Raw genomic sequence first — 25,540 nt, forward strand, 5'->3', positions numbered from 1 at the left:
TCACTAACTAGAATTCAATGTTTATATACAGTTATTTTTCTTTCTTTCTTTTTGAGGCAACATTTACACCCAATACAATGCACAAATTTTAAATGTATCATTCAGTGAGTTTTGATAAATGTTTATATCAGTATTACCAAAATCCCCATCAATTCTTTAAAGTTTTCTTTTTTGCATTGTAAAAACATTTTATTGAAGTATAATAATACAGAAGAATGTACATATCTTTAAGTGTGTATGTGATGAATATTTATAAACTGACAGGTGAATGTAACCACTATTTAGAAGCTCCCCTTGTGTGTCTGTCCAGCCACTCCACCTCCATTTCTTGCCTTTTATATTTCTTTACATGAGTAAGTAGTCTTCAAAAATATTTTAATTGAACAGTTTTTTTCAGTTATTACTTTCATCCCCCTTCTTCTCCCTTTCATAAGTGTGATGAATCAAAAAAGACTGGACAAAGAGCCAAATAGTTTATTTTGCATCACTGAGAATCACCCCTCTTTTCTGATAACAACAAAGTACTTTAAATATTAATATTAACTTGTTATAATGAGTTTTCTTCCAAAGGCCTCCTTCATGAAGGAAACTACGACTCAGTATATTCTCTCATTTGCTATATTCTGTACTAAAATCAATAGAGAAGTGACCTTGGAGACTACTGTTGATGCTTAAACTCATTAACCGACTCCCATTCTCCAAATATACATACAAATAAATAACAAAGGATAAAACTTCAATGCATAGCTTTAATTCATTTACTGTGCCAAATCATATTTCGCAGTTAACAAATATTACACAAGAATGTTGACCAACTGTACACCTACCTGCTGTTAGGGTGAAGGGAGTACGCTCTGGTGCTTGGCCTATTGTGTTTTGTAGGTTAGAAAAGTGGAACTCCCTTTCTTGAAAGGAGCTGAGAATGTTTTTACTACTATCCTGGTTTCCAGGGTCAATAATCACAGGATGTATCAGAAAGTGGTATATCTGACATTGATAAACAATACACTTCTATTTAGGTAAAACCCATAGCATGTTAAAATGTGAAATAAAAATAACAAAAAAGTACAGACAGAGGGAGAATTGATTCCAGAAATCTCACTTCTGCTATAAGGCCTAGAAGTGAGATTTGCCCTCAATCATCTTCAATGTGCCCGAACTTATTCCCAGATACATCTGTCACAAAACATGGGTTTGCTGAGAAACTTCCACCTCAGACTGGATGTTTTTGCCCTATGACATGTGTCCACAGCTGCACAAATCAAATGCAGTAGGGTGGTCACTTCAACCTGTTCTTCTGGCCTGCAGGTCCTCTATACTACTAATTCTTACTGCTTGTCCTGAAAGCTTATTAGGTATTATATGCAGAAATCACTAACACAGCCCCATTGACAAAGTGAAGAAAGCAGAAGTGAGGTAGAAAAAAAAAGGGATAACCAATATTTAGAGAGTTTAAGGGACAGATCTTTTTGCTAAATGGCAAGGGGTAGATCCTGATACTACTTCAACCTATGACCTATTTATGCTCATTTTGCTTGTTCATAATCTCTTGTCAGATTCTATGGTTTGAATGTCACTTTGGTGATTGGCATTTAGCTGCAGCAACCCACAGTCCTTGAGGTTGAGATAATTGAGGATGGATTTTTTCCTAAAGCCTGTGAAGTACTAGGAAGATGGAGGTTAGGACAGAATGTTGGCTAAAGGTTCAAGAACTGGAATTATAGCTTTCCTACACTCTCATTGTTTTAGTGCATCGCACCTATCCATACTCTTATTATATTTCCTCCTTAGTCTGGAGAACCAGAGTACTCATGATGGTCAAATCCAGGCCCAGTCTCTTAAAACCTCTCTAAAGACACTAAAAGAGATGATCAGTAGACTATAGATGGTCAAAAGAGAATAAAAAGGAAGAGGTCAGTGGTAAAAGGAAGGAAGTTAGCAGAGAGTAGACAGCCAAGGAGGAAGATTTTGCTGGCTCCTTCTCTGCCTCCTATATCTATAAATCCTATATCTATTATGCTTTAAAAAATACTACATTTTTCATTATTTCTAAAACAAGCTGCTAGAGTCCATTGTCATATACAACTATAATTGGCAAAGTTGTGAATTGATGCCTGAGATTAATCACAGTTTCAGTGAAATAACTAAAATAACAAAGTTGACCAGCAAACACACAATATAAGTAGCCAGGAAATAAAGGAAGGGGAGACAGTGAGAGGAAAGGAGAATATAAGAGTGCTGGCTCAAGGCAGGAATAGTAAGTCTCCTGTCCTTGTCTGCTATCTAAATTTTAAGGCCCTACACTTTTCCATAATGTACTGTTAGATTTCTAGTCACTGGGCTGGGCACATACAATGCTCATGGTGTTTTTATTGAGACCATGTATCTCTGAAACCAGTGTAAGGATACTAAAACAGAACAGGAGACCATAAGACACACAGAGTATATAAAAAGGAAATAAAATGGTAGTGGCAGGGAGGAAAATGGTAGGATGATGGAAGTTAGGAGAAGTGTTCTGATTCATGGGAGAGGTTGGCTGGCTACTGGTTCACTTTATCTACCTGTCTGATTAATTTAAGACATTTCACTTGTCTATGACTCTTTCCAGAATTCACTTATTGGTTGGCTACACAGAGACCTTGAGGAGGAATATTGAGGCTAAGACTGTTCAAAGACTCTGTTCAGGCATTAACATAATAGAAGTGACCTTCAAACATATGAATGATAAAAAAGAAAAATAAAGGTGACAGACAAACTAAAAAGCTTCTTCTCAGCAAAAGAAACAACCAATGAGGTGAAGAGAGAGCCTACATTTTGGGAGCAAATTTTTGCCACATGCACATCAGATAGAGCACTAATCTTCAGGATATATAAAGCACTCAAAAAACTTAACACCAGAAACCCAAATAACCCAATCTATAAATGGGCCAAGTAGCTGAACAGATGCTTCTCAGAAGATGATACACAATCAATCAACAAATATATGAAAACATATTCAACATCTTTAGCAATTACAGTAGTTTTGATTTGCATTTCTGTAAGATTTCATCTCATGCAAGTCAGAATGGCAGTTATCAAGAATACAAACAACAATAAGTGTTGGCAAGGATGTGGGGAAAAGGCACACTCATACACTGCTGGTGGGACTGCAAATTGGTATAACCGATCTGGAAAGTAGTATGGAAAATTTGGAATGGAACCACCATTTGACCCAGCTATCCCACTCCTCAGTTTATACCCAAAGGACTTAAAATCAGCCTACTATAGTAACACAGCCACATTAATGTTTATAGCAGATCAATTCAGAATAGCTAATCTGTGAAAGCAACCTAGATGCCCTTCAATAGATGAATGGATAAAGAAACTGTGGTATATATGCATGATGGAATATCACTCAGCAGTTAAAAAGAATAAAATAATGGCGTTTGCAGGTAAATGGCTGGAGTTGGAGAATATCATGATAAGCAAAGTAAGCTAATTCCTAGAAAACAAAAGCTAAATATTCTCTCTGATAAGTGGATGCTGATCTATAATGGCAGGGGGACATGGGATAAATGGAGGAACTGTAATTGGGAAAAGGGCAGGGAGGGTGGGGAAGGGGGCATGGGGGCAAGAAAGATGGTGGAATGAGATGGACATCATTACCCTAGATACAGTACGACTGCACATATAGTGCGACACTACATCATATACAACAAGAGAAATGAAAAGGTGTGCTGCAATTGTATACAATGAATCAAAATGCATTCTGCTATCATATATACCTAATTAAAATAAATATATAAGTAAATAAATAAAAAGAAAAAGGTGGCAGAAAGTTGTAGAAATTAAGAGGGTAAAATTCTAGCTGGGGGAATTTGGCTGACTCCTAGTTCACTTTCACCTATTATCTAATTATTTGAATGCATTTCACTAGTTCACAACTCTTACTAGATTTCTGTTTAGAGTTGGCCACAAAAGGGTCTTAAATGAGAATATTATGGCCAAGTCTCTTTAAAACCTTTGTACATATGCTAGCACCCTCTCTAGTTTCCATCTTTCTAATACTAATGGAAGCTAAAGAGAACTGCTGAATAAGGGGCAGGAGTCAGCTGGCTCCTGGACTACTTTCCACCACAATTCAATCATGCAAAGCATGTACTATTTTCCTTCACAAATTGCTACATTATATTATGAAAAACCATAGTATATGAGGTTTGGAAACAGAGCAAAGATACTGATGGGGGTGGGGTGACCATGAAATATTTACCCAGCATGAGAACATGTAAAATGGAGTAAAATAAAATAGGACAAAGGAGAATCAGTGATTTTAGGATCTCAGTCAAGGACAGAAGATGACTGACTACTGGTCCTCCTTTATTAACATCCAAAAATATTGAGAGAATACACATATTATACTATCTTGTTAAGTATTATTCATTGTGCAAGATACCCATAGCAGTGAAGGTGGTGAAGATGAGGCTGTGAATCCTTGGAAGCAATCTAAAGATGATAAAATGGTGGTGGTGGAGGAGGGATGGTGGTAGGATGATGGAAGTTAGGAGACATAAACTGATGCAAAGACAGGAGCTAACTGGCTCATGGTTCTCTTTTGTGTTATTTCATTATTTTAAGGACTCTCACTTGTTTATATGCCAGTTAAACTTCTCCACTTGACCTTGGACTTCAAGGTGAGCGTATTGAAGTGTAGCCTCTTCTAAAACCATGAAAAGATGCTAATGCTACAGAAATGATAAAATATCCTTATGGGAAAAGGAGAAAATAAAATCAGGAATGTCATTGAATGAAATAAAAAAAAAACTTACAAGGAAACTGACAACTAAGAGGCAGAAGTAGCTGGTTCATTGTTTACTTGTTTCCATTCTAACATGCTTTGGAAAATGTTGTATTTATACTGTATATGGCTAGATTCAACTGCTGATACTTGACAATACAAGTTCCAAGTAACATTGGGCTCTGGAGTGCTTTAGCAAAGAGTTTGCAAAAAAAAAAATATCCACAAGGGAAGAGAGTAAATGAAAAGAACAGGGAAATGATAAGAATAGGAATATCAGGAGACAAACTTTGTAAAAATGGCAGGAGTTGGCTGGTACTTGATGCTGCCTTTCTCCTATGACAATACTTTAAGGTATTTCACTTGTTTATAAAGGTATTTCACTTTCTAGGTTTTACTTCTTGAGCTGACTATGTACAGAAGAGCAGGTGAGAATATTTGGCCCAAACTCATTGATGTCATTATATTAATACCATAACAGAAATGACCACTGAGTACTTGGAACATAGAAGGGGAAATAAAACTAAGAATACTGGAAGATACAACAAAAGAGGGAAAGAATGACTAATGGATTGGAGATGGCTGACTCCTAGTTCACTTTCACATCTAACATGGCTCAAAGTGTGTGGTGTTGTCTATCACATTTCTAGATTCTCTTTTAGAATGTGTAAATTTAGTCTACAGATACAGAAAATAGACTACACTATTTGGACCACTTTGGCAAAAACACCAATATAAGAGACCTTACCAACAAATACCCAAATGTAAGAGGGAGATAAAAGGAGTGGTTACAACAAAGAGGAGAATACTAAAAGAATTTATTTATTTATTTTTTAATTAAAGGCAGATATAGGAAGGTTTGTGTATTGCTTTGCCTCTTATCACAACATTTTAAAAAATACTTATTTTTTAGTTTTGGGTGGACACAAAATCTTTATTTTAGATTTATGTGGTGCTGAGGATTGAACCCAGTGCCTAGTGCATGCTAGGCAAGTGCTCTACCACTGAACCACAACATTTTAAGGCATTTCATTTGTCCATAAATGCTGCTAAGTTTTATTTGAGCTGACAAATTCCCTGTAGTTGAGAATATTTTGCTAAATCTCAATGATTTATAAAAGAAATAAAACAGCCACTGATTACATGGGAAGTAAAAAGAGAAAATGAAAGTGGAAGGTCATGGGTAGAGTAAAGGAAAGTAAGAGAAGGGTGCTGAGTATCAGACAGGAATTGGTTCACTCTTCGTTCATCTCTTCTCATGCAACATGGTTCAAAGCACATTATCTTTTCTATAACACTTAGATTCCATGAATAATATGTGTAAATACAATTGGTAGGTGCAGAAAACTGACATTAGGTTTTTTATAGACAACTTCAGCCAAAAATGTTAATATAGCTGAGATTATCACCAAATATACAAGGGTAAACAAAGAAAGGGCAGGATGTAGCAAGAGGGAAATACTAGGAGTCCAATTCTTTTTATAAATGGCAGGAATTGCCTTTCTCCTGGTTCACTTGCTTTCATTTAAATATATTTTAAAATACTTTTTCTGTTGCATATCTCTAGATTGAATGGTTGAGATGCACAAATAGACTATGTAAGATATAGGCGGGTGAGACTAGAATCTTTGAACAACTTCAGCAAAGACACTGATGTGGCAGAGCTGAGTAATGCATATTCACGATGTAGTATGCTAGGAATGAGCATACTATGTTGGTAGACCATATTTTCCATGTAGGGCAGGAGTTTGCTGGCTCTTGATTCTACTTTACCTCCTATCATATTTTAGGGCATTTTTCTTGTTCACAAGCTATATCTAGTTTTAATTTATTATCTTTTATGGTAATGGGGGTTTGAACCTAAGGTGCTTTGCCACTGAGTATATTCCTAACCCTTTTAATTTTGAGACAGGGTCTCATCAAGTTGCCCAGGCTGGCCTTCAACTTATTTGCCTCAGCCTCCCAAGTAGCTGTGATTACAGGCATGTGCTTGGCTAGTTTTAATTTCTTGAACCAACTCCTTGCAGACCCAGAGATGGGAAGGAACATCTGGCTGAATTGACTAATGTAACAGAAATGGACACAAAGCATCTGGAAGGTAAAAGGTAAAATAGATGTGCAAAGACTATACAAAGAAGCAAAAGGATAAATGCTCACTAAATTTAGTAGTTGGCTGATTCATGGTTCACCTCTTTTCCTTCTAACATGACCCAAAGCCCGCTACTTTCCCATCATACACTGATAGATTCTATGGGTGCTATGCATAAACACAGGTACAGAAAACTGAGACTAGGTTCTTCAGATAACTTCAGCAAGGAACTAATATAACAGAGTTTACCAGAAAATATCCAGAATTTAAGAGAGTTTTTAAGAAGGCCAGGGTTGTGATAAGAAGTGTAATAAGAGTGGATTAGTTTTTTATAATGGGTTAGTGTTGGCTGGCTGTTGTCTTGCTTTCCTTCCTGTCACATCATCTAGAGGTACTATTTTACTTGCTTGTAAATGCCTCCAAGGTTTTACTTCTCCCCAACATCTGCAGAGATACAGGTAGGAATATTTTCCCCAGCTCCACCAAAATATATATAAATAAAATAATGCAATGGGAATGACTACCAAAAACCTGGAAGGAAAAGAGGAGAAATGAATAAGTGAAAGTCATGGGCAGAATGAAGTAAGGTAGGAGAGTAGTGCTGACTATTGGTCACCTGTTTGCCTGCTAAGTCAATTCAAAGTATGTTCTCTTTTCCATCACATATTGCTAGATTCTGTAGCTAATATAAGTAAGTACAGTTTGCAATGTATAGAAAACTGAGGTTGGAATCTCCCAACAATTTCAGCAAGGACACTGATGTAGCAGCAGTCACCACCCCATCTCCTGGAAGTAAAAAGGGCAAAGAAAAAGGGGATAAATAAGGGATCATTAAGAGACCATTTTTGTATGAGGACAGCAGTTTTCTACTCTGGATCCTGCCTTGTCGCCTATAACAACATTCTAAGACATTGTACTTGTTTACACTCTTGGTTTCATTACTTGAGTTGATAACTTGCAAACTATGGGTGGGAATTTGAGTCCAAGTCCCAGTTAACTTTATAGAAAGGCAAGAGTACAGTGGACACTAAGGAAAATGAAGCAATTAGAGGCAGTGATACAAAATTGGGGATCTTGTCTAACAGCAGAAGTTGGCTGGTTTCTGGTCTCTATTCACATACTCAGTATTTTTAAGGCATTTCCTTTACTCATGACTTTTGGATAACTTTTTGTTCCTTTTGATGATATTTTCTTGAAGTTTGCTATCAAAATTCTTCACTTTTGAGAATTTTGATCCCCTGCCTTCTCTATACACTGCAAAAAGTTACTATAACAAAATTTACAATCCAGCATCAATCTCTAATTGATCAATCTCTTATTGTTAAGGAGTTAACAATAAGCACCTTTTGCTAAATGGTTAGAGTTTCCTAGTTCCTGGCCAATTATTTTCTCTCATATTATGATCTACAAGTGGGACTTGCCATTCTATTATTTTGAGAATTTTAAGTCCCTGGCTTTCCTGAAGCTTTTATAAAATTGCCTGCATATATTTTTATCACCCAAAAGCTATTTGGTAATAGTGGAAAAGGGAAAGAGTGGGGGTAAGATGCAGACAGATTTTAGGAGAGAGCTTCTGGTTAACAGGTGGAATTTCTTGCCTCCCATTTCCTTTTTTCCCCAGAATCACAGCATTAGTGATGGCCATCCACAATCTGGTATGTAGGAAATTGAGAGACCCTGGTTTCCCCAAATGGTAAAAAACCTACTAGAGAAATGAAAAATTGTGCTCCATTTATATAATATGAATCAAAATGCATTCTGCTGTCATAACAAATTAGAACAAATAAATAAATAAATTAAAATAAATAATACTCTAAAAGTATTTTTAGGAGAAAAAACCTAATGAAGCAGAGCTAGTCTTTCAACAGCCAGAGCCAAGCAGTAAAAGAGGAAAGAGATGGAGTTGCAAAGGGTAGGGAACAGTAGAGGAAGAATAGAGACAGTAGTCTGTAGTCTGTGTCTGCCAGCTGTCATATTATTCTCCATAGCCAGCTACCTCAGATTCTACTCTTGAAGGTGCCTCTTACTGGTCCCCCTATCATGTGGCCTTTTCCAGAATGTTACAATATCATTCCTTCTCTCTGGCAGAAACACCCATGAAGAAGATATAGTTGCCTCAGCCAATAGTCTCTAATCATTTCTATAAGGCCTTCTCATGTCAGACATATTTTAACTGCCACTCAGGTTTCCATTATCTGTTATCCTACCACAACTCCCCCATCCAGGCCCTGTCTCATCTATACTACTTCAATATATCTTATGCTCTACCACATCATGCTGTTTTAAATCTTGGTATCTTTGTATGTTTTCCTTTTCTAGAAAGCACTCCTACTTTATCACTTATAATTCCAGGAATTTCTATTGAAACTTCTTTCTTCAAGTACCCTTCTTGCTTTCTATTAAGGATATTTTGAGTGAAAAATCATACAGTTATAAAGTATAGTGTGATGTTTTGATACATGTGTACAATGTAGCATGATTAAATCAAGCTAATTAATATTTACCACCTCATTTACCTATTAATTTTATGGAGAGACATTTGAAATTTATTCTTTGAAAGAGACAATATATGATTATTGACTATAGTCACTCCACTGGTCAATAGACCACAAAACCTATTTTTCTTGTCTGAAACATTGTACCCATTTCTTCCCTTCCCATCCATACTAGCTTCTGGTAACTATCATTCTACTCTCTACTTCTATAAGTTCAACTTTTTAGATTCCACCTATGTGAGATCACACAGTATTTGTCTTTCTGTGCCTGGATTATTTCACGTAGCATTATGTCTTCTAGATTTGTGCATGCTATCACAAATGATAGGATTCCCCTCTTTTAAAGGCTGAACATTCACACATTACATTTTCTTTCTCCATTTGTCCACCAATGGACACTTAGATTGATATCATGCTTGGTTATTGTCAATAAAGCTACAATGAATGTGGTTATGCTGTATCCCTTTAATATATTGGTTTCATCTCTTTTGGATATACAGATGGTCCCCAACTCAATGGTAGTTAGACTTAAATATTTTTTTTATCTTTACAACAATGCAAAAAGTGATATGCATTCAGTAGAAACCATATTCACAATTTTGAAGTTTGATCTTTACGTGGACTAGCAATATGCAGTATGATACTGTCTCATAGTGCTAGGCAGTGACAGTAAGCTGCATCTCCCAATCAACCACATGATCATGAGGGGAAAATACTCATATGTATAGTAAATTGTATTGCTAAGCTATAATGTTTGGTAGGTTAGGGGTATTAAATGCATTTTCAACTTATATCATATTTTCAACTTAGGGTGGGTTTATTGGAATGTAACCCCATTGTAAGTCAAAGAGCATCTGTGTATCTAGAAGTGGAAATACTGGATCATATGATAATTTTATTTTTAGATTATTTGAGGAAACTCCATATTGTTTTCCATAATGGATGTACTATTTTACATTTCTACTAACAATGTATAACAGTTCTCTTTTCTCTGCATTTTCACCAACATTTTCAATTAGTAAGATAATGGCTAAGAATTGTCCAATATCAAATTTATCTTTATATCTTCTACCAAAAGTTGTGTTCCTTTCTTTTAAGCCATGATCACATAGCCCTTCTACATTTTGATGATTGCTATGTACTGTTGTCTTGTTTATTATTGTATGTCTTCTCATGCCTTTTGTTCAATAAGTATATTTGTATACCCAATAATGTTATTGCTAAGTGACTCCAAGTTTCAAAGTTCCCTGTTGTGCTAAGTGACATTTTTGTTAAGGCCATTTTATTATTTCACAGGGATTTTCATAATTAAAGGTGATGTTTAGATATTCAATGACTTTTGTGTGCTTAGACTAAACTTATCAAATTCAAATTCTGCTTGAATTTCACAAATTCTATTTGGTTGAAATCAATTGGCTAATTACCACAGTGGTATCCTTTCCTTTAGCTGTGCCAGTAAACTTTGTGTGTAGAGGGAAAATATTAAGCAGAGATAGACTGCTGTCAATCCTACTGCTTATAGATAGGTGGATCAAAACTCTTATTTTTCTCTTTCTACATACTAAATAGCTATACTTTTTTGTGGTGCTGGAGATGAGGCCCAGGGCCTTGCTCATGCTAGGAAAATGCTCTCCCACTGCGTATGTCCCTCAGCCCCAACATTTATACATTTGGTTATTTGCTTCTCTGTAACAATGGCAACATTTGTTGGAAATATGGGTGTAATTTCCAGAAGGGATTACTTTGAGAGGGAAACTACTCATTTGGATTTTGCCATACTTCATCAACTGTATTACTTCTCAATCACATCATATCTGTTTGATCTAGTGCACTGTTGCTTACAATAAAACCAACTGTGACCTTCATGCCTGAATAGTTCATGCAGGGCCTTGTAAACTACCCTTGGATAATTCTCCAAGGCCATATTTCACACAGAAAATGAACAACTGACATCCAAACATAGATTGTCCCTGATTTGAGAATAGGCAGACAACTCAGACTTTGAAAGATTCAAATGACTTTGGTTTTATCCTATCTTCCTTGATTTATACACACTGCAATTTATTTCCCTTCCAGTAATGTGGATAATCAAGAGTTGGAAATAAATATATTCAAGGCTCACTTGTAGAGCACTTATTTTCAAGATATCATGTGGAGATTTCATTCATATAGTGCTATTCTTAGGATGCATTTTGTACATAGAGGAAAACAGACAAGATAAGTTGGGTGACTTTCATTGAGTTGATAGATGATGGGTGAGGAATAGAAAGGTGGTTTGCCTATAGGAAAGATAAAAGCAGTAGAATGAGGGCTGGAAGGCTGCCAAAGACAACTATTTCACAATTTGGATGAAGGCTGGCTCTGCCTTTAGTGCTGTTTGAATTGTTCATCTGGGTGATGCTTCAATATGGAAATGCATAGTAATTATGGTGACTCAAGTTATCAGATTTTTAAATGAAAGACACAAGTCTTTTTCTAGAAAGAAGGTCCATCCTCCAGGGAGGGCATAATGTATAGAGTGAAAGATTACAACATACAAATTAGCACTTGATTACAGGTTCCTTATATTGTTCACTAACTGTTCCATTCTCTAATCCAATCAAGGACCATACTTTAAAATCTTCTAAGTGCCAGCTGTTGGTGTAATGGTGAGCCCTATCAAACTTGGTCACCGCCCTCATGGCAATTCAGTCTATTTGGAATGTTTTGTATGAATAAACAACTAATTATAACTTCATTTAAGTGCTATTAGAGGAGAAATAGCCTCTATTCATTTTTTTACTATCAGTTTTATTGAGATATTGTTTATATGCCATAAACTTCATCCATTTGACACTGATCTTTTTTTTCTTTGGTATCAGGGATTGAACTCAGGGGCACTTGACCACTGAGCCACATCCCCAGCCCTATTGTGTATTTTATTTATAGAGAAGGTCTCACTGAGTTGCTTCATGCCTCCTGTTGGCAAGGCTGGCTTTGAACTCACTATTCTCCTGTCTCAGCCTTCTAAGCCATTGGGATTATAGTTGTGCACCATTGTACCCAGCCACATTGATCTGTTTTTAAAGCATAAATTGGATCCTGTGATTTTCTTGCTTGAAATTCTTCAATGGCTTTCCAATGTTGTTGAAAAAGCTAAAACTCTTTAACTTGGCCTAATAAAGCCTTATATATCTGTCCTGTCTCTGTTATAACCAAAATTGTCTTCTGATAGAAGGTATCAAGCTCTCTTCTGCCTCAGGACCTTGGCATGTGATATTCCTCATGCACAAACTTGCCCTGATTCCCTTTCTCCATGTAGCTGCATCTTTCTTACCTTTTTGATCATTATTTTGAAATCACCTTTTCTAAAAGACCTTCTATGGCCACACGATTCTCTTCATTCCCAGTCTATCCCCATGCTAACTACCATAAGCTGTGCAAGTCTGGCCTGACTAATATAAGTTTCTCAAGGACACTATACTTTGTCTACCTTGCAGTGGAGTGAACAAAGTTTTTGGTATATGAGCAATATATAGGGGGAAAAAAACCTCATTGTAAAGAACTTTTAAGTAGTGTGCATATGAAAATTGGTGCTGATTCACTGTTACCAGTCTGAGATGATATGAGGAAACAATTTGAGAGTAAGTATCATCCTTTATAGGAGTTTGACATGGTAATATTATAGCCATTGAATGCAATACTAAAAAGATTTTCTTCTTTATTTTGTGTATTTAGTTTTTTAAGTAATTTATTTTTGGTGAAGTTTTATTGGTCCATGAAGATTTTTTTGGGGAAAAAACCTATCCATCTTCATAAATAGTTTAAAAAGCACTGTTTTAAAGGACATGATCTACAAGCCTTGGGGAGAAGATGGAATTATTTTAATACATCTTGTTAGAACACTGGGCAGGAAGTGATCTTTCCTTGTTAACTTCAGGCAGGAGGAAGAGGTAAGGGTAGGATAGAAAGGGAGGAGATGGGATATGGAGGGAGAGAAGAGGAAAGTATTGGTTTACTATAATGGAGGAATTTTGGGAGAGGGAGAATGAATATTTCAAAGTTGGCTACTTAAAACTGACAAGTGCTTGTGGCATTCTAAATGCATGGTTAGAAGCTGGATTCCTGCCCAATCCTCGCATTGTCATCACATTCCCTTGGTATTCTGCTTACCCTATCTCCATTTGGGAAGAAATTGAATCCTGAGCCACCAGAGAGGTTGTGTACCCAAGGGAGATTGCTAGGTTCCCTGACACTGGAGACCAGTGGGAATGTTTTCCCTCAAAGCCCACCACCCTTGCCTGCAAAACTCATTGCTCCAGCCCAATGAGCTCTGTGTCACCATGCCATCTGCTGTGATGTCAGTGATCACAACATGTGACTTTGAGCATTTTAATTTTTATTTAGAACATTGAAAATGGGAGAACAAAGGAAGGGAAGGTAGTGAACAGAACAAGAAGATCTGGAAGGGGAAGAGAACAGAAGGGAATAGTTGTTATTGGCAAGCAAAACAGCATGACTCAATCTCATTCAAATTTATTTTCTCTCTAAACACAGGCCCTTCTTTGTTCAGGTACATTCTGAGAACTTGTAAGCCTCAGAGAAAAATTCATTTCTTCATGCTTAGGTTATTTCAAGCTTAGGCTGTCTCTTTGGGTTGCATTTTATGCAGAATGCTTTTGTCTTAGTAAAATTTGATGAAAAAAAGGTTTCATGATATCATCTAGTATCCCACTATTATTTCCTGGCATACTAATAATGTGAATGAGGTGGATGGTGAGGGAAGAGAGAAGAGAGAGAAAGAAACACGAGTGAGATGAGATAGAGATTGTTTGTGCATGTATGTATGCACACACTCATGAATATGGGGGAGAGAATGAGAAGAAGAGGGAAGGTAGCAGACAGAAGGTACTTATGGCAATGCAATTGATGCCAGTTGACATTCATTTCATGTTGGACAGCTTTCAAACCCAGATTCACAAAACTGTCCTTGTTTTTAAAACCCATTTATCTCTTACCACTTCACTCTCATAAATTTATAACTTATGTTTCATTAATTTACAGTCATGTCTTTACAAATACTCTTACATGACCTTTGTAGGGCAGGCCTCTTGTCTTATTAAGATGCTTAGGTGGGTCAAACGGGAAGAGCAAGGTGCTCTACCAAGTATCTAACCAACTTGAATTGGTAAACCTAGCTTGGCAATGGATTATTTATGAGACTTGAGGCAAGTATCTTTTCTGAGTCCACTTCCTGATCTGGAAATGGCTTGGGGATATGGGTAGGCAAGAAGTCTCTCCTCATGGAAATTCTCAGATAATCAAATGAGAAATCAGAAGAAAACAGCTAGCACAGCAGGGAGTAGTCTAATATATGTCATCTTCTCTTTTCTCTCTGAGCAGGAGCACAATGACCAGCGTGATTCCCTGCTCCTGTTGCTCTCTACAGCCGACAGCTGACATTTCCTAACTTCTACTTATAGGGGCAACAACTGTCCCCAAGTCTGGGACTGGACTTGGCCTAGGCAGTACTTAACTGGTACAGCACTTAGTGAGCCCTGCTATATAGCTTGTGTTCTTTCATGAGCACCTCAATTGGTTGAATATTTTGGTCTTAAATTTGGGAGTACCAAACATCTGTTGTTAGACCATCTCAACCCACATCCAATTAACCTTTTGTCAACTGCTAGAATGTTTTGATTGATTCTTCAGATCCTAATCTCTGTTTAAAACATGTACTCACACCCTTCTTGTTTTTTGCCCATCTGGACTGATTTTCCAACTTCAGTCTGCCTTAAGACTTTATATCTCCAAGGATAACAGGGCTCTTGTTTTGCTCCCCTATTTGTATCCTCAGCATTCACCCAGCTGCTGTATCTACACTCTTTATCCTGGCCTACTTTGGTCCAAACTGATCTCCAAGAAGGAAGAAATGTAGAGCCAGAAGGGGCCTTGGAGTGTTTTCTAAACTTTAGTCATGAGTATGCCCCTTTGCACTTTTTAAAATACATTGGTGTCAGGGCTGGGGATGTGGCTCAAGTGGTAGCGTGCTTGCCTGGCATGCACGGGGCAGTGGGTTCGATCCTCAGCACCACATACAAACAAAGATGTTGTGTCTGCTGAAAACTAAAAAATAAATATTAAAAAAATTTCTCTCTCTCTCTCAAAAAAAAACTTAAAAAAATAAAATACATTGGTGCACCATCTGATTTATAATCTACTTAATATTTTTCTTTAAACTGGCCACATTTTTAAAACCTAAATATCTGCTTTAGTCTCATTCTAAGGAAAATCACATTTTCTGTGGAATATTATTTTTCTACTATACATTTAATGTAAGCTCAAAACTACTAAGTTAAAAAGAAGTTTTGCCACATGCTACCTATTATCATCTTATGTATAAATAGAACATTTTGAGAACTAGCGATCTGGTTTAACTCTACATTTTAAAAATTAAGAAATAGGTTCAGACAAGTTTGGCTTACCATAAAGTTAATTAAATGAATTTTTGGGATTCAAACCTGTCTTCTAGCTTCTAGTAAAGTGCTTTTTTAAAAATATTTTTTTTTGGTTGTTGACAGACCTTTAATTAATTAATTTATTTTATGTGGTGCTGATGATCGAACCCAGTGCCTCACACATGCCAGACAAGTGCTCTACCACTAAGCCCCAGCCCCAGCCCCAGTAAAGTGCTTTTTTTTCATAATGCCACACTGCCTGCCTCCTTTGCATCTATTCCTAATCTTAGTCTAGGGTTCTGTGTACAGTGATTGAGTTATCAATAATGACATAAAAAATTAAATCATGATACATAACATCCCTGGCAATGGCAGTGTAAATGATCCTAATCCAAGACCTTGACATGGGAGAAAGAGGCTGCTTGACTGACAGCTTGTGTACGTGTTGGTCACGTCTGGGATTACAGCAGAGAAACCCCACTGCCTTAGAGTCCTGGAAGAGAAAACAACAATTAATTATAGAACAAACCCTAAAAAGAAAAGACATCACCAACTGATACGAAGTTTGTAAGAGACTTACTTGCTCTATTCTGGCCTGACCAGATCATATCTCTGGCCTGTGGTCCTGGTAGAATCTTTTTTCTCTTCCAGAGATTTCAGTAAGTTAGAGTTTTGAAGTTTGTTGTCTGCTCTGAAATTTACACCCAGACTTCTCGAAGGCCTTTGTTGAAGCATTCATGGAATATCCAAGTCTTCTCATTTAGGATACTACTAGGGAAGGTCCATGTAAAAGAACATAGAAGTCTTTGCCAGATGGATGGAGCTCACTATCAAAGGGGACACTGGAGCTATGGTAAGATGATTCTAGGAAGCTTATTTAGGCAGTGTGAGTGTTCTTGAATTTGTACTTGTAGAAGAAAGGAGTGGCTCTGTGCTGTTGTAACACCAAGACTCAGATTAGAATTTGCTCCCCTGTATATATATTCATCCTCAGCTTTCACCCAGCTGGCTCATCTTGAAAGGCCAGATGGCTCATCTTGAAAGGAAACATCTTCTTAGCTCTGCTTCCCTTTTTGACCATCCAAATGACTTTTAAATAGTTTTTGGTTTACTCTGTATGTGTATATCTTCGCTGGAGGTGTTTGGGGTATTTTTATCTGCTTAAAAAATCTGGAAACCATGGTAGGGATGGCCTGTCCCATTATTATTATCAGAGACGAGCAGCAGTTCCTACCTCTGTTGCCCAAATGCAATTTGATATAGCGTACAGGGACTTATGGAAACACATGGCTGAGTTCAAATGAAAAGAAGGTCACTAGAGGAAGAGAAGTGTGATAAATGAGTTCATGTTTTCATTACTCAGACTGACATGATACTATACATTACTTTCTTTCTGAAGGAACAGATTTTGCTTGTTCTTGTAGTAGGCATCCCCCCAAGGTCTCGTAATTCTAAATTGTGTGTTCAGGATTCACTTTGCCACTCTCTTCCTCACCCTCATCCTAGCAATTCTCTTTTATAGATTTATCACTCTGCAGGCTTTCATTTCTACTAGTTTTGAATCTCAAAGTTGAAACCAAAGCCCATCTAAAGGATTGTCAGTAGGAATAAGGAGGTCCCATTGGCACTCTAGAATGGAAAAGGTTTTTATATGTCATCTGGTCATTTTAGGCTGATTGAGACAACCATTGATGTGCATGGCTCAGATCTTTCTTCTGATAGATCCTGCCTCAAGGAGTTAGCTGACAGTCTCCAGCTTCAGGTGCCTTCAGGACTGGCCTTAACTTTCAAGTGGAAGATGTATGTTTCCTGGGCAGCCGCCAGTCAATGACCAAGCAAAGTGGGCATGCAATGGCTTGCTCTTTGGGGCAATTTAGGCCTTTTCTATGTCCAGTCTTTGCGTCAGAGCTCTCTCTCAGTTGTGGTGGCCACAACTTTATCAGAGCTACACCATAATCTGAAGTTCTTCCTATAAGTCTAAAACTCCTTTGTCTTTAACAAATAATATTCCTAATGATTGTCTTGCACTTCTAATTATGTTTTAGCATCTGCTTCCAATGGACCCATTCAACACATGAACAAACTCCTTCTACTCTTACCTCCACTTTCACAGTAATGAAACCTAGGTCTATAGGGGTGAAGTGGCATACCCAGGATCCCATAGCCGGGTAGTAGCAAATTCAGTGTGACAATCCAAACATTCTGACTCCTAGTCCAATGTTTTTTTTTTTTTTCCTAAAACTTCAGTCAACCATGTACAACCACAACAACTTTTTACAAAAGTATGCCAAAATCAGATTTGGATGTACTTCTTTATCAATCACCCATGCAATTGTTTACTTGAACAATATTATAAAACAATATTTAAAAAACTATTTGACTTTTATTAAATCTCTACTTTAGCCCTGTATGAGGTAATAATCTATGATTTAAAAATTTTTGATGCACTAGTTTTATAGTTTTTTAAAAAATATCTTCTCAGTTGTCAATGGACCTTTATTTTATTTATATGTGGTGCTGAGAATCGAACCCAGTGCCTTACACATGCTAGGCAAGCGCTTTACCAGTGAGCTACAGCCCTGGCCCGCATTTTATGGTTTTCTTATACCTATTAAGATACATTACTATTAAAATAAAAGTTTGTATGCATGCTACCTAAAGCCACCTTATGTATTGTCAGTGATAGGTAAACTTCACATTTTCAAACACTATACTATATATCTCTCTGCTTTCTTAGGACATATAAGACTGAGAAAAAGGAAAGGGGAGAGTGGTGAAGGAAGGGAGGGAGGAAGTAGAATAGAATATTTATTGGTGAGGAATAAAAAGTCATCAGCTGTCTCAGATGCCTTGTTGTGACATCATATTTTCTGCCAATCCCTTGTCAACTATCCATTGAATCAAAACATCTTTACTTATCAGTTGCCTAAAAACCAAATTGAATATATTTAGATACGAACGATGAATCAAGATTTATCTTAAATGAGTCAATGCATTTATTCCCAAAATGGACTGAAATGCTCACTTTGAGCAAACTATTAGAGAAAATGTACATAAGATTTGAAAGCAGTATCTCTAATCTTCATTTTATAAAGTGCTTGAATATACATACATTTTAAGAAAGAGGTTTAAATAACATTTCCTTTCTCATTTAAAAATATTCATTATTAAAACCAAACAAGATATTTTCTTTAAGAAATTGAAGAATATAATTACAACAATCTTTCACCTTTGTTGCTATTCTTTTGATTTAAGAGCTTTATAATGATCACAAATCTGTTGTGCTAATGAAACAAAATTGGAGTTAGAATTCATGCTATGTAATAATTTAATAAACTCTTAGTATTGTAATGATAATTTAACATTCCCCTTTCATTCCATGGAGATAGTATTATTCAGAACCTCTGCCAAACAGATATTACTAATTTAGAAGCCATTTTGCTACTTCCTAAACAAGCTGGCCTTTCAAATAAAGAAGGGTATGAAATAACCTTAATGAAATATGAGCTTCTAAAATGTCACAAATTTTAAAGGCATGGGAAGTTTGAAGGTAAAAATTCAAGTTGCCTTTTGTGTCAGTGGACAGGTGCCTATAACATTTTCACAGGGTCCTTAAGGTATCATGTTGAAACATACTCTGGCATCTGGTTTGAGAGATTTGGTAGTCTGCCTCTTGAAGGATAAATGTAGAACTGATATGCACATACACTTGAATCGATGGGGAGTCTGTTTTCTATGTGATCTGTCTTTTGGTTTACATTTCAAACATGAATAAAATAGTTTACATTTCAAATCCAAATTGAATTTAAGAATGATAATGGAGAAAGCCTATCAAATTATTTTGTAAATAAGGAAACAGTATAGTTTTACAGCCAAAGTCAGCATAATTAAAAACAAGGCTATTGCATTCAGGTTTTGGTATTTAGTGAACTCAATTCTCCAAGCTTCTAGAGAACACATTAGGTATTTCATATATTTCCTTTTTGGGTGATTACAGATGACACAAACTAAATAAAATATATTGCCCAGAGACACTTAAACTCTCGCTTGTTCTTACCAGGTTAGCAAGCATGTAGTGATACCCTCTTGAATGTTTCCCAAGGATCACAACCTGCAGAAAGAAGAAATGAGAAATGTTATTTATTCAAGAAGGGCATTTTCTTTTGTACAATCAGTGGGATGGCTAGAACAAATGCTTTTAAATGCTCAACCAAGTGTTATGTCTTTTTTTATACAGTAAAATCACAGTTAATTGGACCAGGTTTCTTTTTGTTGCTTTTCACTTTCAGCCAAATAAAATAGCAAGAATTGCCAACATCAAATTTAAAATGTCAAAACAAGGGGGAAAAACCCTCTAAACTTCCAGGTCAGTAGAATCATTGTCACTTAAAATAGATGGCAAAAGCAATGAAGCTGATGCTCCCCCCCCCACCCATGAACTAGATTTCTGTATTTAGCTGTTCAAATGGAAAATGAGCTGAACTTTGCATACAAATTAGAAAATAGAATGTACAGTACATTTTTTTTTTGTTATCTGGAATGCTTAGGGAATAGAACACTCAAAGAACGGGGTTAATGGGATTTTCAGGTTAACAGAGGTTGCTTTTGCTTATTGAAAACTTTTAAAATGGTTGCCTTCCTTTATTCTGCCTTAATATGAAAGACTTGTGACCATCTGTACAGCTTTTAGTGCTGGTCAAAATGCCTTAGGGCAGTCAGGGGGGTTTTCCCTCTGGGGATATTTGGCGATGCCTGGAGACATTTTTGATTGTCACAACTGGGAAGTATGCTACCAGCATCTAGTGTGTTAGATGATGATGATGTTAGGCATCCCTCAAGGCTCAGAACAGTGCCCAAGAATTATGTGGCCAAAAAATGTCACTAGGGCTGAGGCTGAGAAAGCATTCATCAGAATCATTATTCTTATCATAAGTGTCGTGAATAATACTGTAATAATAGTAAACCTTACAGTTTGCAAAGTACATTTTATCACCTCATTTATCACCTAAATATTTTCCAGTCATATATATTGGTTGAAAGCTTTTAACTGCATACTTGATATAATTATATTTCCTTGTAACAAAATACAACTAAGTTCTGGTTAATTAAGGATTTCATAATATATTTTAGTGAGTATTGACTATGTGCAAGGTACTATACTAGATTCAGATAGTGGAAACAGGGAGGGAAATAATATAATATAGAGTTAAAAGACACAACCAGAGGTAGGACGATATTCTGTACTGGCCTTGAAGCAAATACAGTTTTAGGAGCTCTTTTTAAAAAAATGAGACACAAATATGAATACAGTATTTTAAACAAGGCCTTGGAAAGAAGTTGTGCAAGTACAGGGCCGTTAAGCTTAAATTTCATGATAAATCCTTCTCTGGATGCTGCTGTCAAAGGATTTAAAAACAACTTGGGCAGCCATCAGATCATGTGTATCAAATCAGAACTATATATGTAAGGCTGTGATAATCATAAATACAATTTCTCTTATTTGAGTGTCTAGTTCACGTCAGATACTGTACTAGGTGCTATATATGTATTTAATCTCTAGAACAATTTAACAGTCTCATTTTATAGATAAAGAATCTCAGTGGTAAAACTGGAAATATAACCTAGGTCTCTGCCTCTAGAACTCCTATTCTGGGAAGTACAGTTAGAGGCTCCTTATCTATGTGTTCTGCATCTGAAGATTTAGCCAACCACCAATTGCAAATAAAATTTGATTTGGAAAAAAATTGCATCTGTACTGAACATACCTTATTCTTATTTCACTAAGAAATAAAATAGAAATCTATTTCTATCACATTTATTAGGTATTATAAGTAATATAGAGATGATTTAAAATATACAGGAAGATGTACCTAGGTTCTATGCAAATATTGAACATTTTATAAAAGGGACTTGAGCATCTGCATATTTTGGTAGCTGCAGGGGCAGGAGATGTCCTGGAACCAATCTTGTACAGTATGACTGTACATCACATGGTTTCTAAATACAGATGGGTCCTGACTTATAATAGTTTAAATTATGATTTTTTGACTTTACAATGGTGTGAAAGCAATATCCATTCAGTGGAAACTATACTTGAACTCATGTTAGCCATGTGTTAACCAGTGAGTACCCATATATCCATTCTGTTTTCCACTTTCAGTATTCAACAAATTACATGAGATACTCAACACTTTGTTATAAAATAGGTTTTTTTTTAGAGAGAGTGAGAGAGGAGAGAGAGAGAGAATTTTTAATATTTATATTTTAGTTCTCGGCGGACACAACATCTTTGTTGGTATGTGGTGCTGAGGATCGAACCCGGGCCGCACGCATGCCAGGCGAGCGCGCTACCGCTTGAGCCACATCCCCAGCCCATAAAATAGGTTTTCTATTAGATGACTTTTGCTCACTTCTAGGTTAATATAAGTGTTCTGAGCATGCTTAAGTTAGGTTGGGATAAGCTATGATATTTGATAGAGCAGGTGTATCAAATGCATTTCAACATTTTCAACTGATAATGGGCTTATTAGGATGTGGCCCATCATAAGTAGAGGTGTGTCTGTATGTGCTAAATGTCAAGTGCCAATAACTGCTCTAAGTTCTCAGAGAAGAGGAATAAGAGCTGTGTAAGGCCTGAAATGGACAGGGAGGGCCTCATGGAAGAGACAAAGTTTAAGTTGGCCCAGAGAAGTGGAATAATAGATTTGAATATCATACTTATCATGCTTGCATGATAAGCACTCAAATAATTTCAAATGGTGAGGGGGAGAGGAGTGAGAGAGAAAGAGAGTGCATGAGAGAGCTGTTTTCTATTAATTTAAAATATGAGCCACATTTCTGACTGATTATTTATGAAGGAAATGAAAGGTTAATGAATGTCTTGAGGAGGTGATTTCTCATGCTGCCATGACACAAAATGAGCTGTTAGGTATCTTCTGGGATGTATTCTTCAGTGTCTGCTTGTGAGAAACATCCTTGCTGGTGACATTTGTTAACTTTTGGTGGCTAGTTGGGACCATACATTTGTTGAATTTTTCATTCACTGACAACTCTCAACATAATAAAACCAGAGGGTTTTGAGTTCTGCCAGAAAAAAATGAGCAATATTCCTAAGGACATATGACAAGCTTAGGGAGAATTAAGGAAGAAAGCCCAAAAGGAAAGAGTAAGTCTTTCACCAGAGGCAGAGCTTAGTGTCCCTTTGAGCATAGGGAAGGTAAAAAAGAGCAATGCAGAATGATAGTATGTGAGAAGAGTACTGATTGAGAACCCAGAAGCCCAACCTTGTCATTCACTCACCATTTGATTGTGGATAAATCACTCAACTTTCCTGAGCCTCCAGTTCCTTGTCTGTAATCTGGCCCATCCTTTCTCAGCAGTGTTGCTAGGTTCAATCTAGATAATGTCTACTAAAGTGTTTGAGATGTAAATTATATAAGTATATGATGTTGTATGACTGTGGGAAGGGGTCATTCACTAAGTCATTGCTTCTTCAGGTTCAGGAAAACTTGAAGCTATTAGAATGTCTGTTTAATCCATTCCTAGATGGTGTGCTCAGAACAAATGGACTTATTTGGAGGTAGCTCTTTTACAACTTAGCCTTAAAGTGGAAGAGATGGGAAAGTTATCTAAAGATAGGAACATTTAGGTGTCACAAAGCTGCTGCATTGAAGCCCATAATTAATTCCTCATCCTTGCTTTCAGTGCCTTCTTAACTCTTATTTAACATACAGTTCTTACCAATCTTGTTTTTCTAGTTCACAGTAAATTAAATGCTGCAAACTAGAAGGGGTGTGTATGGAGGCAGGGAGTGATATTAGAAAGAAGTACATTAGTAGCAGAGGAAGTGACAGACTGACTTAAAGGAGATGGAAGGGACAAAAAAGCAGAAAACATTGTATGATTCTACAATATAATCATGGATGTTTGTTGTGAATGCCTGAATCATCAGGCTATAGTTCATGATGTTCAGTGATTTCTGCTGAAAAATCTGGAGATACACACACACACACACACACACACACACACACAATTTTTTTTTTCAGGGAATGTTTCCATCAGAAATGTTCTCCCGGTACTAAAGAGAGTAAACTTCAGTTATCTTGAAATCTTCTGTATGTGGGGCAGCTATGATCTTACTGATATAAGCTAAGTGAGGCCTCACTTTGAAAAATTGTCATGTTTTGTTCTTGGCCTTCCCTTTTCAAAACTTTTGGTACAGAGTTTGTGGAAATAGAGTGGGATGGGTAGATTGTGTGTAAGATGGTGCACAAAAGAACTCTGTTGTTAATAGGAGCAGTTCTTGTTCAGTTAGACCTAAATCTTTATTCTTTCCATCTGTTATTGATGAATAAGGCATAAATTGCACCCTCAGTTATTTAATGACTCTGGTAACCATGAGAATATTCAACTTTGCTTTTACAGTAATTATAATAGCTCTTTCTGAGTTGTTTCAGAACTTTAAGCATAAAATCTGCTTTTACAGTTGACTGTGAAATTTAAGGAAGAAATACCAAGTTCCCAAATCTATATTCTGCATTCACTTTGCCTTTGTAAGACTTGTTGGAGATGATAGATGGCTTGCTATGATGGCAGATATGATACATATAATAACGGGAAATGTGTGAAATGTAGATAAAATTCATTGTTTTAAGGAAATTTATTTTTATCCTCACATATAGCATCTCAAAGAAAAAAATGCCACAATCCTCATTCACTGAAGCTTAAACAGCAGTTCCTTCATGAGAAGAAAAAGCTCGGACGTGCTAACACACTGAACCATGCAGATAGCATCAAATTATTTGTTAAACAAGTCAATGAATCTTAGTCTACAAATTGGGGGAGACATTCCTTTACTGACCCCCTCATCCACTTCTCTGTGAAATTGAAGGCTAAATAATATTAAGTAGTTAAAAATAATCTATAAAATATTCAGTTGGGTTTTCTATGTAAGAGGCCCTTCCTTTCTCAATTTAATATTTAATCTAGACATTTTCATAATTTTAGGAATTTGAAATGAAATTGCTCCACAAGACTACTTGAGAGAAGCCCACAGATCCTTTGGGAGGAAAAAGCATCTGTTTTTCTGTGCTCACATTTTAGAAAAAAATACGTGTGTGAAGAAGTGTGTATGTATTTCCCCCCCTTAGATCCATCTGGTATGCAGATTAGGTTATTTGCAGACCTAAGTATCTCCACGTTTGGATTTTCTACATCAGTGCCAAAAAAGAATCTATGTATAAAGATTGATCTTGCTTTGAGTACAGAACATGTCTTGATGTTCACCTCAATTTGTTACTCTTTGATTTATATACCCTGAGAATATTTGGGGGACTAGGAAAGAAGTGTGGGAATGTGGGGTTGCTGGTTTTAATTCACTAGGCTTTTCTCCTTTATTGCATGGATATCTTCTCTTTAAGAAAAAAGCTATTAGAGCACATTTTTTTTGTTGTTGTTCAAAGAGAAGAAACTTTTCAGCTCCCCTCTCCCTTTCCTGCTCCCTTAGTTGAAAAATATGATATTTGTTTTCTGGCACCCTATCTAATTCTGGCTATATAATTTCAGCTGTGTGGGGAGTTGAATGAGTGACATGCTACAGAAATCAGCCTTACAACATGTTGCACCTCCCAGAAGAAATTTTGGATATGATAAAAGGTGTCCATCTTCTTGAATGAAGACTCCAAGGTGCTCACTTGTTTGAGTTTAGTAAATGCACATCAGAAGTCAATTTCATTACAATTACTTT

The 25,540-nt window shown here is 36.5% G+C and overlaps 1 protein-coding gene across 2 annotated transcripts in view; it reads right to left on the reverse strand.

Annotated features, from left to right (window-relative positions):
- Positions 1–25,540, reverse strand: part of Gria3 (glutamate ionotropic receptor AMPA type subunit 3) — a 264,009-nt gene that overhangs the window by 84,414 nt on the left and 154,055 nt on the right. For both annotated transcript variants that reach the window (XM_026413620.2, XM_026413621.2), the window contains exon 5: positions 19,853–19,906. In XM_026413620.2, the coding sequence (XP_026269405.1) occupies positions 19,853–19,906 (54 nt within the window). The remainder of the gene's footprint in view (positions 1–19,852; positions 19,907–25,540) is intronic.

This window comes from Urocitellus parryii, chromosome X, assembly GCF_045843805.1.
Source record: "Urocitellus parryii isolate mUroPar1 chromosome X, mUroPar1.hap1, whole genome shotgun sequence".
In the NCBI taxonomy this organism is placed as follows: domain Eukaryota; kingdom Metazoa; phylum Chordata; class Mammalia; order Rodentia; family Sciuridae; genus Urocitellus; species Urocitellus parryii.